At 43.5% G+C, this 16,031-nt stretch overlaps 1 protein-coding gene and 3 non-coding genes across 4 annotated transcripts in view; 1 reads left to right on the top strand and 3 right to left on the bottom strand.

The window, feature by feature from the left end:
* Positions 1-1,219: 1,219 nt before the first annotated feature.
* Positions 1,220-16,031, top strand: part of LOC138595814 (partitioning defective 3 homolog) — a 409,339-nt gene continuing 394,527 nt past the window's right edge. The window contains exon 1 of the mRNA XM_069667257.1: positions 1,220-1,545. Coding sequence (XP_069523358.1) covers positions 1,426-1,545 — 120 coding nt within the window. The 5' untranslated portion in view covers positions 1,220-1,425. The remainder of the gene's footprint in view (positions 1,546-16,031) is intronic.
* Positions 4,861-4,932, bottom strand: trnaw-cca (transfer RNA tryptophan (anticodon CCA)). Its single transcript has one exon. It is a non-coding gene; the product is annotated as a tRNA-Trp (tRNA).
* On the bottom strand, positions 10,552-10,623 carry trnaw-cca (transfer RNA tryptophan (anticodon CCA)). Its single transcript has one exon. It is a non-coding gene; the product is annotated as a tRNA-Trp (tRNA).
* Positions 11,042-11,113, bottom strand: trnaw-cca (transfer RNA tryptophan (anticodon CCA)). Its single transcript has one exon. It is a non-coding gene; the product is annotated as a tRNA-Trp (tRNA).

Raw genomic sequence — 16,031 nt, forward strand, 5'->3', positions numbered from 1 at the left:
AGTGACATCAATCAAGCTGGAGAGAGTGTAACATTTGCTGTCACTCACCAAGATCAGGCCTCCCTGACTGAGAAAATAAACTCCTTCTTCAAACCCTGCCTGCCTTGACAACATCACATGGGTAGGAAATAAAAACAGTTCCAAAAAAGTCCTTGTGGTAAACAATAAAAATCCCTGTTCTGACCTGACAATCATGTGTTATAATTGTAGCGTGAGCTGTCTTGTTTCTGTTCTGAGACAAATTACAAGGAATTTCTTTGTAGAAGCATTTAGTAAAACATGAAACAACACTTATACGATGGATCTAAATAGGCCCGGCCATGTTCGCTCCTTTAACCTTAATAAAAGGCACTAAAGCAAAATTATAACGACCTGATGACCCCTCCTCTTTTTAGTTTCCCTACGCTCAGTGAAGAGGAGAATGCTCCTGTGTGGGGAGACTGGTTGGTTTCTAGGACCTGGGGCAAAATGGTTCGGGGTTTGGGAAGGTAAGTTATTCTGACCTTGAATATATAATTTTAAGAACCCTAAAAGGCCCGGATGCAACTTCTGAATCCAGATTAAAGTATGTTTACAAGTGTGCTAGATACAATCTGTTTTTTAGTTGTTTGTGTGTCATGAAAGTCATCATATCCTGGTTTCACAAACACTTGTCCTGGTTTTGAGATGCTACCTGGATTAGTCTGAAACCAGGTTAGTGTGGCAGGAAAACACCTCATCCAGATTTCTGAAGCTTTCTTGTACAGAACATAATGTTACCTTGCTGTCTTGTTTTCTTGTTCCATGTTAACATCATATCCTGAATTCGATTAAACCAAGGATTAGATTTAAAACATGGATAGTAACGATCATGTACACACTCAGGTCACAGTAAAAATAATAATATGGTTTAAGGTATATTCTCATAATGTCTACCAATAAACATGACAACATAAATCCATCCAGAAGAGCTTTATTTTACAACTTTTCCATGACATCATAGTTTAGACGAAGACTGCACACCGTAAAAACATCACACATCCACGTGTTACGCAACTTCTCCTGATAAGAAACCACAGAGACGTAAAGTTTGATGGGTTCTCCCTCTGATACAACCTGCTCTGTATTGGTGTGAGAGACATTCTTGCTGCCTGCTCTGACATGTGGGCGCGCTCGCGCTGTCAGTCCAGTTGTGCGCTCGCGCTGGAGGAGCGTTTTGTTGGGAAGTTTCTGTAAGTGAGTCAACACGGCACAGGGAGGACGCCACCCAGCCCCGCCGCTGGATCTACGCTGGGATTCTCTCCGAGGACGCGGGACACAAACACAACTTCTCTTTGTCTTCTTCACAACAACTGGGGATTATTTTTTCACCTCCGCACACCGGGGATGGTTTTTGAGGTTTTGACGCGGCTTTTTCCTCTGTGGGATTAACGCAGCGCCGGAGAAATGAAAGTGACGGTGTGTTTCGGGAGGACCCGGGTGGTCGTTCCGTGTAGAGATGGGAATTTAAAAGTACAGGATCTAATCGAACAAGCGGCCATGAGGTACAGGAAGGCGATCGCAAAGGTAAGCCAGCCCTGCCACGGTGTGCTCTTTTGTAACGTGTCGCTCCGGAGCAGCAGCACGCTGTCTGCACCCACACTGGCGCCTCAACATGGCGCTCCTCACGGGCTGAGACACAGGGCGAGAGTGGGCAGAGGAGAGCCAGGAGCTGCCCCGAGAACCGGAGCCAGTGGGGACCCCCAAGGGGCCTGTGGTGGAGGGGGCTCAGTGGAGGGGGAAAGTTTTAATTATCACGTCAAAGGAGATGTTTGAGAGTGATTCCTCTGATCATGTTAGCCGACGATTCCCTCCAGAAGTAATCCCAAAAGTTGTGAAGCAATGTCTCTTAGGTTCTCCATGACACAGCTCAGGAAACACAGGAAATGTTAACATATAATTTTAGTTTTATTTGCAGAAATGTGCGCAGGATTAGGCGGTGTTCATCCAGTGAGTGTGTGGAGCAATGAGGATAAATGAGGACAAAATCACCCGCGCTGTGTGCATGTGAATGTGTAGCTGTGCCAACACTGCAGCTCAGCATGTCACAGTAAAACATTTCTGCAACATAATATAAAATGCAATTTATATTAAATCTTAAACATGCTACTACATGCACATTTCCAGTAGGACTACCAGTTATTCCTGTGTTACAGATGTCATTTACTATAGTATAAATGTACTGTTAGACACTAAGGAAACATGTTTAGTCTCTGTTCATGTTTCTGCATCACATCACAGTTTGAGTGAAAGTGTAGATGGAGGAACCTTGCTCTGAACTCATTGCACTTTTGCAATTTCATGCTAACATCAAAAAGTTTTAGTTCATCCAAGTTTCATCCATTAAATGACGTAAGGCCTGACTGTGTGAAGCCTCTGAGCCAGATCTGGAGACCAGGACACTGATTGCTTTTCCCTTTGTGGCTTTCTAGCGGCTGCGCTTTAAGGCCCATTAAATGAGTAACGAATGAATTAAGTTTGGTTGTGTTTCCATGGTAAGCAACAGCACTTTCTCCTCTGGGCCAGTGGGTGGTATTACCATTGGAGTCCCGTTAATGCTGCAGCTTCTCTTCGAGAGCTTGGAATACCTCGATGAACACACGCTGGTTTTGCCAAGTTATTTTTTTTAGCTTTGGAAAACTGCAGTTGTCTGTGTTTAAGAGGAAAGAACCTGCAGGAAGCTGTACATGGGTTTCAGAAAGATATGCTTCACACCTGTACTCTGAGCTCCACAGTAACAGATAAAAAACCTTTGACTTCCTGGAAAAGATGAATATTCTCTGCTGAGCCTCAGTAGTAGATTTTACCACTGAAGGTAAACAGTGACGAAGTAGGTCAACATTAACACTCATTCTTGAAGAGCACTTCCTCCTTAGATACACACTCACATGCCCGCACACATTCGCTCCTCTGTTTACCAGTGCGCGCTGGTTTTCCATGCTTCAGCAGAACGGAGGCGACTGGTCCATTGATCCATGTGGTGGCTCTGTAACTGTAGAAGTGTTGGCTTCTCCTCTTTAGGACACTTGGCTCTGGGTCAACACTAGCTACTGTAACACAGAGCCGGCCAGGACCTTTGGACTGCAGGACGACGTGATCACACACAGGTCGCTCGAGTTTATAATATTCCTGCAGCGGACAGCAGGGACAGAGGTGCTTTAACCCTTTGAAATAAAAGAGCAAAGTTGTTGCATTTCTTAAACAGACGATGCCATAAAGAAGTACAGACATCATGGGGGATGTAAGAAAATATCGTTACCCTTGATTATGGTGATGTCATGTTTTGGAATCGTGTATTGATTCTCAGAAACAATGCACTGATTTTAAATGAATAGTTTACATGCAAAGATATTTAGTTTGTACTGATGTAAATCGTTTATTGTTTGCTTCAACTGCAAAAACAGTAGTTGGCAGATGTTACAGGGACTGTGATAAATACAAATGCAGATGTAACTGTTATGATTGGATAGTTAAGCTTACAATATCACAATTTATTGCATTATATAGAAGTCTAACCCCTGTATCGTGATACATATTGTAGTGCCAGATTCCCTCTAAATAAGGGCTGATCGATATATCATCTAACAATCACAGTTGTGATGTGTGCATGTGCAATAGTTGCATCGCAGGATGTGCGATAGTGAGGCTGCTACTTTCTTGTTGCTCGGTGCAAAACTACTAATCTACAGGAAAAGCTGAGCTGCAGAGTCTGTGTGTCACCTGCCTGTGAACTGTAAACAAGCACGCGATGCTGCTGCTCTCACGCGCAATGTCGACTGGATGGTCGAGGCTTTCAGTTACTCGCGGCAACTTTTGAGTGTGTGTATTCTTGTTAACAGGGCGCCTTGCCCTGGTGCTGGTTAACACTTTGCCACATAAACGGACAGTTCACGGAGAGGACGTGCCGCGGGGTGTTTACTTTTAGCGGCTACACGTGCAGCACACACACAGCGTGTGGTTGAGTGTGCCAACAGGATGTCGGAGAAGTGAGCCTTCCTTTTAAAAAGTTACCGTCACTGAGATTGTCACATTGATATAATATACATTTTAACAGCATTATAAATAGTAGATGGTAGACACACTGTGTTAATAACACAGCTGCAGCCCACAAGTCTGTATTTACTTTATAAAGAAACGTGTCGCTCCTCCTGAACTCTCCCTCCTTTCTCATGCGGGTGTCAGAGTCTGAACCAAGAGTGATAAAAGTAGGAGATGAGTTTTGATCGAACAAAATAAACGTAAATTTCCCAAATGATTAAAAAATATGATTTTAAATTATTATAAGTACATAAAAGCCTGCTGCATGTTTCCCTGTATTTTTTAAATTGGAATAAATATCGCAGAACAAAAAATGTCATTTTTTTCCAATGCTGTGCAGCCCTGGAGTAAATCATGCATAATGATACAGCCAAGGAAGCAGTCAGCTTTGTTGATGCTGCTTTTTGAGGAGAGAAGAGAAACTAAGGAAAGTCAAACAGTTCAGAGGCCTCAGCACTGAGGAAAGGTGTTGCACAGACGTGTGTTTATGTTTTTGTGGAATGTACAGGCGGCGTGCTGCGAGGGGTTTGTGTTCAAAACATCTGATGCAACAGAATTTCCAAAGGCCTCGCTGATCGCAGCCTAATGTGCTCTCTTAAATTGATGATGTAGGCTACCTGTAGTTTGGTTTCCATAGGTAGGTTATGACCAAGGACACTAAGAAGTACATTTCATTCATTATCGTTTCTTAAGACAACCTGCTGTGTTTGTCAGGTAACATGAATGAGGATCAAGGATACATAGTATACGTATATAGTTTTTGTTAGTCTGAGCATTTTGTTCTTCTGTGACCTTGAAAACTTTTGACCCTGACGTGATTTGAACACGCAACCTTCTGATCTGGAGTCAGACGCGCTACCGTTGCGCCACAAGGTCTTGCTCTGTGTGATGCCATGGAATGCAAATAGCACACTTTGGTTTGTGGGCTACTGTTTGTAAGGCCTTGACTCTGCCTTATTGACAGGTGAGCTGTTTGCAAAGTTTTAGAGGAAATCACCTTGTTGCTGCCCTGACATCACATTTCCTTCTCTGCTTTCTGACTTACACAGAGGGAAACTGAGAGGATGTGAGGAGCACTCTCTGTTCTTTCTGCTTGAGCTGAATTCTCTTTAACAACTACTTCACGTCCTCCTCTTCTCCTTCCTCCTCTATACTTACAGCTGATCTCGCCTCCGTCTGCCTCCCGCCCAAACGTCTTGATCTACCTCTTAATTATACATGAATCATCTTAAGTTGCAGGAGTTTGTAACAAATTGATTGCCATGACAATTCTGGGATGCTTTTTGCTCTTGCAGCCTCGTAGTTTCCTGTGGTAGCAGTGATCTCTGAGTCAGACCTTTCATCCTCACAAGCTGTGCCGATGTACCTGATCGTCTCTGGGGACTGTGGAGGCTTTTGTCACGGTCTCAGTGGGACCAGGAAGTACACATCAATCACCCACTCAAGCACCATTAACTTCAGAGTCAATCTGGTCCGCAGTATGCCTGGTCATGAAGGATTGGATTCGCATCCTGCCTTCCTGTTGCCAAGGCTGTTGTCTTTAGCACTTGGCCGGTCAAGTAATAACTGAGTGTTCACCACACACTTAGTCATGTCAGGAAGATGTTATTTTGTGGCTGTGCTGTCGGCATACGAAACAGCACGTGGACGTGACTGGGATGTTTACTCATCATCTTACAAACTGATTTCCCTCACATCTGGTCCACCATCAGAGACATTAAAGCATTCTCTAACTGGACTGAACTCTTTGAAGAGCTGCATCCCCACATTTTTCTGTCTCCTCCGTTTCCCACAGCTTCTCCGGCTAAATGCTCCGGCTTAAGTCTTAAGCACATAATTGCCCCTTTTCCTCCCAAAAATCTTCCAAACTCAGCCGTGCAGACTTTTCACAGCAAAGTCAAATAGTTAAAATACACACATGCAGAATATCATGAGGCAGCAATACTGTTAAGCTAAACAGATCCTCATATTGAAGCAGCACATGATGAGCATGTGTTCCCTGATTCCAGGATGTCTTAAGTGAAGTCCATGATGTCATGATTTATCCATCAGTTCAGAGCCAGGACGGATGCATGTGACGTTAATCACTTAATGGCAATGCAATTCAATTACTGCAAGAGTGACTTTTAAAAGAATACAGGGCATAACACTGAATCCTTTTATTGTGTGAAATCAGGGATGTGACTAGATACAGTATCAGAACTGGCCCTGGGCTGTGACGGTAACTGCACGACTGCAATACCACGCTTATATGACACCAACCGCGGGGTGGACCGAGCGAGCGTCTTCGCCACTTTTCTATTTTTAAAAACAGGCCGAGTGACGTTGCTCAGTACGCCTCCTGTGTTTCTGACGCATTAAAATTTAAAGGGACGCACCTCATCTTTCCCGAACGATACATTATGAACTAGTAATCTGCAAAAGAAACCTGGCTGTCGGAGCACCGCCGTGTCAACACTCTGCGCATCTCGTCGGTGCAGACGAGCCTCTGTCCAGTCTCACAACATGCTAGTTTAGCTGCTACAACAACAACGAGCCCGTAACCATAGATTTAATTTCAACAATGAAGGGCACGAACTTCGTAGAGATAATAAACTCATGTTTCCACTGCTCGCACGCGCTGTAGTTAAACAAACAATAAAAATTCAGTACCGTCACAGCCCTTGTAACTCTGTTAATCAGTGATTTTTAGGTCTCTTTTTTTTGCACTTGAAGCCAGGTGTGCAGTTCATTGTTTCATTGTTGATACTATGCTAGGCTTATTAGCTGCATGCTCCAGCTTCAGACACTACAGCGGTATCAACCCTCTTGTCTAACTAAAGTTACATATTTAAATGTGTTCAGGCTCAATTTGGACGAAGAATTTCCCTCTGTGGCACCAAAGTCACTCTGCATGTCTTTTCATCAGCCAGCTTGTCGCCCACGGTCTCATGTCTGCTTTAACGTGCTTACATGTGCTGCCATAAAGCTGTGAATGGTTTTGCTTTCACTCTGAGGTTCCTTCTGTTAATCAGCGCCAAAGAGTGCAGTTACATCCTCTGTGATTTTCAGCTGCAAAACAATAAAACAGAGAAATGAGGCAGGGCACGATGCCTTACAGGTCCTGGATAAAGTAGCAGGTTTACTGCACTGACAAGAAGAACATGACAGCAATAGAGAGGTATGGACAACCAGGAAGTTCTTGGACCCAAATCTTTTTCTGACCCCTGTCCTAAGTCTCCGTGCATCTCTTGCTCCATGTCAACTTTTAGTTCTACCTGAAGAGATGCAAACACTGTTGGAAAGCTGCAGCAATGTCAGGAAAGACAGGGTAGACACATTTCTGCTGCAGGGCAAAGTCAGACATGTTAGCATCTGTTTGTACATAAAGTTTGAAGGGCCAAATTGATGTTTTGTTGAAGAAAAGAGGCCAAACATTTACAGGTCTTTGTTGCTCTCTTGACATCTCCAGAGAAGGAACAAGCACCGCTGTTATGTAGAAAGGTTTAGCTGCTTATTTTGAATTTCCTTCAAACACCACTTGTCTGCTCTGGGAATCATCGGTCTCTACTAAAAGTACAACCAGTCCTTTCGATCCTCAGGTAAGGAGGAGCGCAGTGCAGGCGCACAGACACACACCACAAAGGGAGAGTGGGAAGTGGAACTGGAAGAGTTGTCAGAGCTCATTAGCTCACTACACTCAGCGTCTCTCTGCTTATGTAATAGAGAAGAGCTGCTGTATGTGAGCAGGAATACAACTGTAGTGGAAGATAATTGGGGGATTATCATGGGAGTTGAGTCTGCTAGGCTGAGCTGTGTAGGCCCTGTAGGATGATGGGATGTGAAGTGATCGATGGTAAGAGTGGGTCTGGGGTTCAGCTGCGGTCAAGCAGCAGCGATGTTTCAGAATTCATTTCTACCACGAGGAGAAACTCGATAACCTCTCTTCCTCATGTCGTCTCCTCCGGCTTTTTTCAGCTTCCTGTCCTTTGTCCTTCCTTTTCTCTTCTACCTTCGACTGTCTTTTCTTTCCTCCTTTCTTCTCCAGCTGGTCGACACAGTGTCGTCTTCCAGCCGACTGAGCAGCGGCCTGGCTTTCGTGCTAACTCCTTCCAGGGGAATTGTTGCCTGCATGTCTTTGAGTAAAACATCACACACCCGCTGCTCTGAAAGTCACGAGGTGAAGTTTGCCCGAGCATCCAGAAAAGATGTTCAGTACCCCGGCCTGAGCTGCACTCCTTCATTATCTGCTGAAATCTAAGACAGTGATTTACTAAATCTTTTGTTTCTTGCTTTGAAAACACTTCAGGTGCATCAGAAATCTCTCTCAGATAATAGAACAAGCAGTAGAACAGAGTGTACAGTGCCAAACAGTCTGTCATTTTACATGGAGCCTGCTAACAACATGTTTATTGTGGTATATAATCATGACAGTAAAGGGAAGAGCAGACCAGTAGTTAAATACCAGTGAGCAGAACTCTGTAAGTGTAGTTCACTCACTGTCGAAACATACAGTAGAGTCTATAAGTAGCTGCACAATGACATGGTGTTTGTATTATTGGCGCTCAATTAAAGCACATCCGAAATTGAAATAACACAGTAACTGTGAGGTTAAATTGATGTCTGAAATTATGACTCCTCAAACTCCTACACAGGTCAAATGTCTCGCCTGTGAGCCGCACATGTGTCAGAGTTTCCATAATGGCACGTCGTTAGCTGGACGTCCAAACATTTCCTTCTTTTTCTTCGTGTTTCTGTGTCATTCAGGCCTCCAAAGGGTTTTATTCTCTTGAAACTCAGTTGTTAGAGAAACAAGCTGAGCTGAAGTTAGCATTAGCTCATCTAGCAGCCCCTGAAGCCCAGCCGAAGAGCTTCTGAGAGACACTGATTTTACACTTGGAACAGCTTTATAAAGTAACTGGTTTAAAGGAAGTTAAAGTTCACATCCTGCATGTGAGTTGGCTCTGGGTCTTCTTAACTAATGATTCATATGGGCTCGTCGATTTTTAGGGGGCAGCCCGAAGCACAATCACACTAAACATAAGTCTAAGTCAGCCACCTCAACAAGCCGGAAGTGATTCTGGCAGCAGTGACGGTTTCGACAGGGAAGATATCGAGTGTCTGATATCTGTGGGTTCAGCGTCTCAGACTGCAGAGCATCTGTAACTAAATATTGCTGATGGTATTTAAGTTTATGTGACTTAATGTTAAATTCAAATTTGGAGGACAGTGTGCTGTACAAAGATGTGTTTCCTTAACAATTAACCAACTATAGAAATCCCTTGAAACCCGTTTGGTAATCGAACCCCACTGCTAATCGCTCATTTGAAATCTCTTGTGTTACCAACTGGAACCAAAACAATAAAAGAACTGATCAGACAGATGTCTAAATGCAAAAGGCTGCACTGTAGGTGCTTCAGACTTGTGTGTGGTGTGCGGTTGAGTAATTCAATCCGACCTGTCCTGCTAACCGACTAAACCACCGTCTGGCGAGCTTCCCCTCAGCATAAAGAACAATGACACCACACAGAGCCCCTTATCTTTCCCAAACAGTATCCCACGTAAGGGTCAAGCTTAAATGACTTTTCCTCTGGCTCGCATGCATCTCAGGTGTACACACAGGGGCTGATATATGGTATGCACAAGGTAAGAAGTGTACATGCATGCTAGAACTTGTGACTGCAGCTCTGGGTTGAAAACACTGATTTTAAGCGTTACAGACAAAGCTGGTGAATTTCTGGCCGTAGCTTGTAAACACAGAAACACACGCAGGCCAGATCCCGCAGAGGGAACTGCCAAAGCCAGGGTATGCCACAGCCATGCCAAGCCACTGCATGGCTGGTTGTCCGGCTACATATTGTGTGTGGGGCATTCAGGGTCAGGGTGAGTTTCTGCGCTCGCTGCTGATGTGGTTTCAGTAGCTGATCATGATTTCTTCTGGGGTTGCTGTGTTTACACTCTGCCCTCGGAGCTAAATAACAGACATTCCTTTGGTTGTAAAATCATTTACAGATTTGGTAGGACTTTTTGGGTGTGTATGAATGCATGCATGGACGCGTTTCCTATGTAGGTATGTGTGTTGCGCTCTTCATACTTAGCTCAGTTTGACCACGCTGATCAAATATGAGCTTGATAGCTGCTAAGCTTGTGTTTTCCTCTCCGAGCTACAGGCCTGCGATGGTGGGGGATGTTCTGTTATCTTAACTCACTGGTTCAGATAATCCGGCCAATCATTAGCCTGAACCGTTAGAGGGAAGACAATAGAAGCAATGCTCTGCACTTGATCTCGCATAACTTGGACATGCTTTAGTGCTGTAAGGCTTCTCTTCAGGAATGTAAGACCACAGAGAAAGCAGTGAGAGCCTCTGAAGTGCACTGATGTCTCTGCGGATTCAAGACGGTGATCACCAAGTGCTATTAGTTTAACCTTTATACACTCTTTTATTGGTGCTGTACAGTTTAATTACAATTATTTGCCAGATTTCTTCAGCTGCATTTGTTTACATTTGAAAATTTTGACCCTGACGTGATTTGAACACGCAACCTTCTGATCTGGAGTCAGACGCGCTACCGTTGCGCCACAAGGTCATGGGCTCCCTAGGAAACAACCCCCTCTTGCATCATGCCCTCATGTTTCTCTCTTAACATTGGAAGAGCGACACATGTCGAGGAAATTGAAGCCTGTTCTTATTGTGATCCTCTGTATGACAGACAGGAAGTCAAAGTGCTGTTAAAAATGAATGTCACTGGTCAAAGTAATTACTTTCTCCAGCACTTAAACTTAAGGTCAGCTGCTGTTCCTGAAGAGGAGTTCCTTTTGGAATATTTAGACTTTTCAGAAGCATTGCACAAACACTGACCACATACTTCTGAATATGTTACATATCACCAAGAGCTATTTGTTTAGCTTTCACACTTTTTTATCGGTCTTTACAATTGGTCTTTTTAGTTTAATTATAATTATTTGCCAGATTTCTTCGTCTCTATTTGTTTACATGTGAAAATTTGACCCTGACGTGATTTGAACACGCAACCTTCTGATCTGGAGTCAGACGCGCTACCGTTGCGCCACAAGGTCATGTTCCCACTGTGAAACTACCCCCTCTTCCATCATGCCCTCATGACTCTGCCTTAACATTGGAAGACTTGTTAAAGTCGAGGTGAAATGAAAAATGTCATTTTAATCACATCCCCTGTAACATAGTGCATCTATTTGACAATATAGGCCAAAAAAAAAATACAGAAAATCCATTTCTTCGTGTTCTTATATCAAAATCAGATCATTTTTTCTTCCAGTAAAACTAAATTTCACGCGTGCTTACGTAAGTTAGCACCAAACAATTTCAACCAACCAATCTGCAACATTTAGCCGCAGAGCACCAAGAACGCTCGGTCAGTTAGCGAGCTACTGCGCTGTGGAGAATGTCTGTCTACGCCCACTTCTCAACGATCAAATCAAATCCCTCTAATGATATGTCCCGCCTGCACGTCCTGTTTCACTCGGAAATACGTCACGATACGGAAGCTAGATACTCTCGAAATGCCGTTTCAGCTCGACTTTAAGAAGCCTGTTCTTACTGTCGTCCTCTGTATGACAGACAGGAAGTCAAAGTGCTGTTAAAACTGAATGTCACAAACACTGCCAAAAGGTCACAGTCATAGTTGGTCCTAACTCAGTTCCAACCTGCCTTAAAGTTTCACCCATGACATTGTGAGACTGGGAGAATATAAAGCCTTAATGTCATCCTTTGTGTGACAGACATGGCACATTTGGCAACAGTTGCTTTCTCCATTACTTAAAGGTTTAATAAGTGGGATTTTTTTCTTGCATTTTGTCAAAAACACATTCAAACTAGACTCCTCCTCCTGTGCTCTTCGTCACCAGAAGCTCATGCTCACTCTCTCGTGCAAGAACACACCCACCCCGCAGAGCTAACACCGACAGCATCACGGTTACCGTTGTGCTAGCATGCTAACCGCTGGTTACCTTTGTGCTAACCAACTGTGCATCGCTTTTTCGCCATGTTCGCCGGTCTGCATGGGGCCCAGTTGCTAATTTGAACCACTCCCACACTCACCTCGATGGACATTTGAACATCCGTTTTTGATGTGTGTTAAAATCTTGATCCAAACATGGAACCCCCTGAGCTGGGGTTCATGACTTTCATTACTTGGAAGAATCAAGGAGTGTTCTTATCAATGGCCTCCTTGTCAAGGATGGCCAGTTAGATTTGGCAACAGCACTTTCTCATGTCCTGACAAAAGGGAAGGCTTTTAAGATTGACCTACAAGATCCGACCACCCGGCCTTCTGGTTTGGAGTCAGACTGTTGCACCACAAAGTCTACGTCTCGTCCCTCCTGCTTACCCCTCTCGCTCCTTTCCCACTCACCTCCAACGCTCCTGTTTGTCATCACAGATGCGTCACCAGAAGATAATAGGGTTTGCTTTGGGAAAAGTAACCATTAAGCTCCTTTCATGTCTTCCCACTGACTTGATGTGGATGCAGATTGGGAGTAAGAGGGGGAATTAGTTCCACCAAATCCAACGAAACACAGCAGAGTATGGCAGAAGAAGTTGTAATCTTTCATTACACAGAACCTTCCTGCAGATGATGGTTTTAGAGAAGCTGCTCATGAGAGGGGTTACTGATTATTTGACCAAGTTTTAAATGTTTTCTCCACGGCTGCTTTTCTGTTGCATTCAAGACTTTATCTTTAAAATGTTTCACCTGGCATGTTGCTGCAGGTTTGCTGCCTGTTGGTGGAGAGTTGAGAAATATAAATCAGCCTGGCCTTGTACTGTCAAAACTCCCTCTGCATACTCAGAAGTGTTTGCAGAGACACTCTGTGAAAGGTTAACACATTGTTCAGCTGCTGTTGCTATAAGATGAGTTGGATTGACAGCATCACCCATATTTGGACTGTGTGAAATGGAAAATGGAAGCAAGCTGCTGAATTAAACGTATTTCATGCAGAAAGGGCAAATATTATGTTTGCTAATGCTCTTAAGATGGAAAAGCCCAACACGTTCTTACAGTACAGGCTGTTTTGACAGCTTCCACTGTCTGCACTCTACACGCTGAACATGGAGGCCCTCTTCTTCTGCTGTTTAAATACACACAGGCAGAACTTTTCCATTCAGTCATGTTGTAGACGGCTCGAGCTCTACTTGATATTCAGGAGAAGCTCCTAAATCAGGCTCTGTGAAGTGGAGAAGCTTTTCCCAAGCTTTTATAGATTCCAGTTATAGTTACACAATCACTTCTCAGAGGCAGAGCTGCTCCAGAGGCGGAAATAATCGAACCGGTTTCCTTATACTTCAGTGGGTGCAGGAAAGGAATCAAAGCATTGTAGACTGGTCAACTTGGATTGTTTGAAAGGTATGAACATGTTATGACATTGGAGGTCAGTTTGGGTAATTGCAGTACTTCAGTTAGCTGGAGGAGACGGACTTTAAGATCTTAATTTCTGGCTCTCTTGGTACTTTTGCGAGTGGCTTCAAATCTTTTTCACTCTGCATATCAACGTCTAACTCGACCCCAGAGATAATTTGTGCCCTCGGAGCGGCTCGCCTGTTTGCAAAACCCAAATGTTTCAAAGCTGAAGGACACTGGTTGATGGGTCATATGATATGCTTGACTGGCTGGCTCTTCCACCATAGCTGATGGAATGGTCTGTAGTTAAAGCTGACCCCGAGTCAACCAAGTCAAGTGGCTCCACTAACAACCCAACAGCCATGGCTGGGAGAGCTGTACATTGGCTTCAGAAAGGCATAAAGTTTTAGTAATGTGATATGACTTGGTCGATGAATTGAATTGGATAAGAAAAACTGAAAGCTTGTTTACTTTGTTTTGAGAACAGGAGCTTCTTAAGCGTTCAAGTTGTTTTCCTTGTTTTTTCATTCCATATCTCCGTCGGATGACATTTTTTTGCCTCCAGCTGCATCCAACTGTGAGCAAGTTGTAGCAAAGGCCAACTATGTGGTTTGCGGTGTTTCGACATGCAGGCCACGCCAGGCCCTCTTGGGTGTGATCCACTGTTTTGTCAACAGCTTATTTCTGTGGCCATGATTGCAGTCGCAGAACAGAAAGCGCGGTTTGTTTGTCGAAGAATTAAGACCCCTGAATTAATGTCTTTCAGAGGGAGCTCCTTTAAGGTTATTTCACATCACCTACAGATGAGTGGAGGTGCAGATGTTCTACAGAGATCCCCTCCTGTGGACGGGATAATTGGTTTGTAGCACCAGGACAGGGCCTCAGTTATTTCTTTGATGCTGCTTAAATCCTTCAATGCTTCTTAATGCAGTGGCTTTATCTGTCCAAATAACTGACACCTTAAAAAGGGTACATCATGTATGAACAGCAACAATAAAGATGATTGACAGGACAAAGTTCAAAGAGTTTAAAAAAATAGGAATAAAAAAATCAAAGCGTTCTCAGTACAAAAGCTTCTGACAGTGAAGCTGCCATAGACATTTTTAGACATGTCAGACATTAAGGCTTTTCATTTCAAGCACAGCAAAGGTGGAACTAATAACTTTAATGATGGGCCTGTTCCGTTTGAGTGTACCATTAACCCATGATAGTGAGCCAGCATTCAGAATAAAAGGCCCAAAGAACTTAATGGAATGCAACAAGGGGTGGGAATCGCAGAATAACTCACGATACGATATGTGGCCCACGATAGCGATAACATCACGATACAGCGATTCTGTATTGCAAGACAGTCATATAAAGATGCATCCCGATATCTGACTAACATAAGAATACAATATGTCCCGAAAAACATCACCAAGGATCAATGTATTCATTGACTGCAATTTGGTGTCCGTTTAACAGAACTGGACACAAACTGAGATGAAACAGTAAACATGTTTTCAGTCTGTGAATCACATTTACAGAGCTAACAAATTAGGACTTTGGAAAGTGGCTGCGCATCTCTTAACTTCTTTTCACCGCTGTCCGACATTATCCCCGTCTTCTTCTTCTTCTTTTATCCTGCTGTCAACTTTTTCTTCGGCCTTTTAATTTCTGTTCATGTTAGCCTCATTCATGTCAGAAGCGCCATTTCGAGGAGTCATGATGTAGCGACGTGGTGAGTCAAAATCGCTGGGAAATCAAATGAATTTTTTTTTAAGCTAAAGATGTGAAATGTTGCTTTGAGCTAAGAGTGATACAGTTGGGTGATAACGCTTTGTGCTTTTCAGTATGAGCAGCCGATGTCACACCACACTTTCTAATGTTGTTTAACCGCTAACGTAGAACACTTATTAGCCTAGCTCACTCACCTTTTGTTGCACCTGTGTGAGACTGTGAGAGTTTAAATCAGGTTACGTTTATACACTCTTTTGTAATAGCTTTGTGCTTACACAAATGTTTATCTCTTTGACCTCTATCACCTGAGTGATCTCTCCTGGTATGACTCCCTTTTCCTGTTCAGGACTAAAGGTCAAAAAGGTTCCTGCTCATGTAATTTCCCGAATCCTCTCATTTAGTGCTTTTTTGAACCAGTATCTGACTCCCTATTATTTGTCTGCTTCGTGCCACTTTCTTATGGATTTGAGCTCTCTCTGATAATCTGTCTCCATGATGTGTAGCAGGGTGAGACCCCTGCATGCGGTCACAGCATTAGATTATTGGCAGCGCAGCCTCCTTAACTCTCAACCAGGAAAAAATGTAGATAAAGGCAAAGAGAGAACAAAAAACCTTCAACAAAATGCAGGTTTGCAAAGAACTTTTTATACGATTATAATATAATAACATACATGGTCAATTGCATGGAATTAAGACCAAGACAACCTCAGCAATTATTGCAAATTACTCCAGGTCCCCAGATAATACTAGTCTGTCTAAATGGGGCTTAAGATGTTAACAACAGTGACCTTTGAGGACACGGCGTCTTGCTCAAGAACTCTTTGCAGTTGTTTGTTCTTTTGCCACAGGGAAACTTCTCAAGCTCTGTTTTCACAACCTTTTTACACACTGGCACGGAGCCA

The sequence above is a fragment of the Semicossyphus pulcher genome, unplaced genomic scaffold (assembly GCF_022749685.1).
Source record: "Semicossyphus pulcher isolate SPU_LCO1_2020_fin unplaced genomic scaffold, fSemPul1.0.p SCAF_18, whole genome shotgun sequence".
In the NCBI taxonomy this organism is placed as follows: Eukaryota; Metazoa; Chordata; class Actinopteri; order Labriformes; family Labridae; genus Semicossyphus; species Semicossyphus pulcher.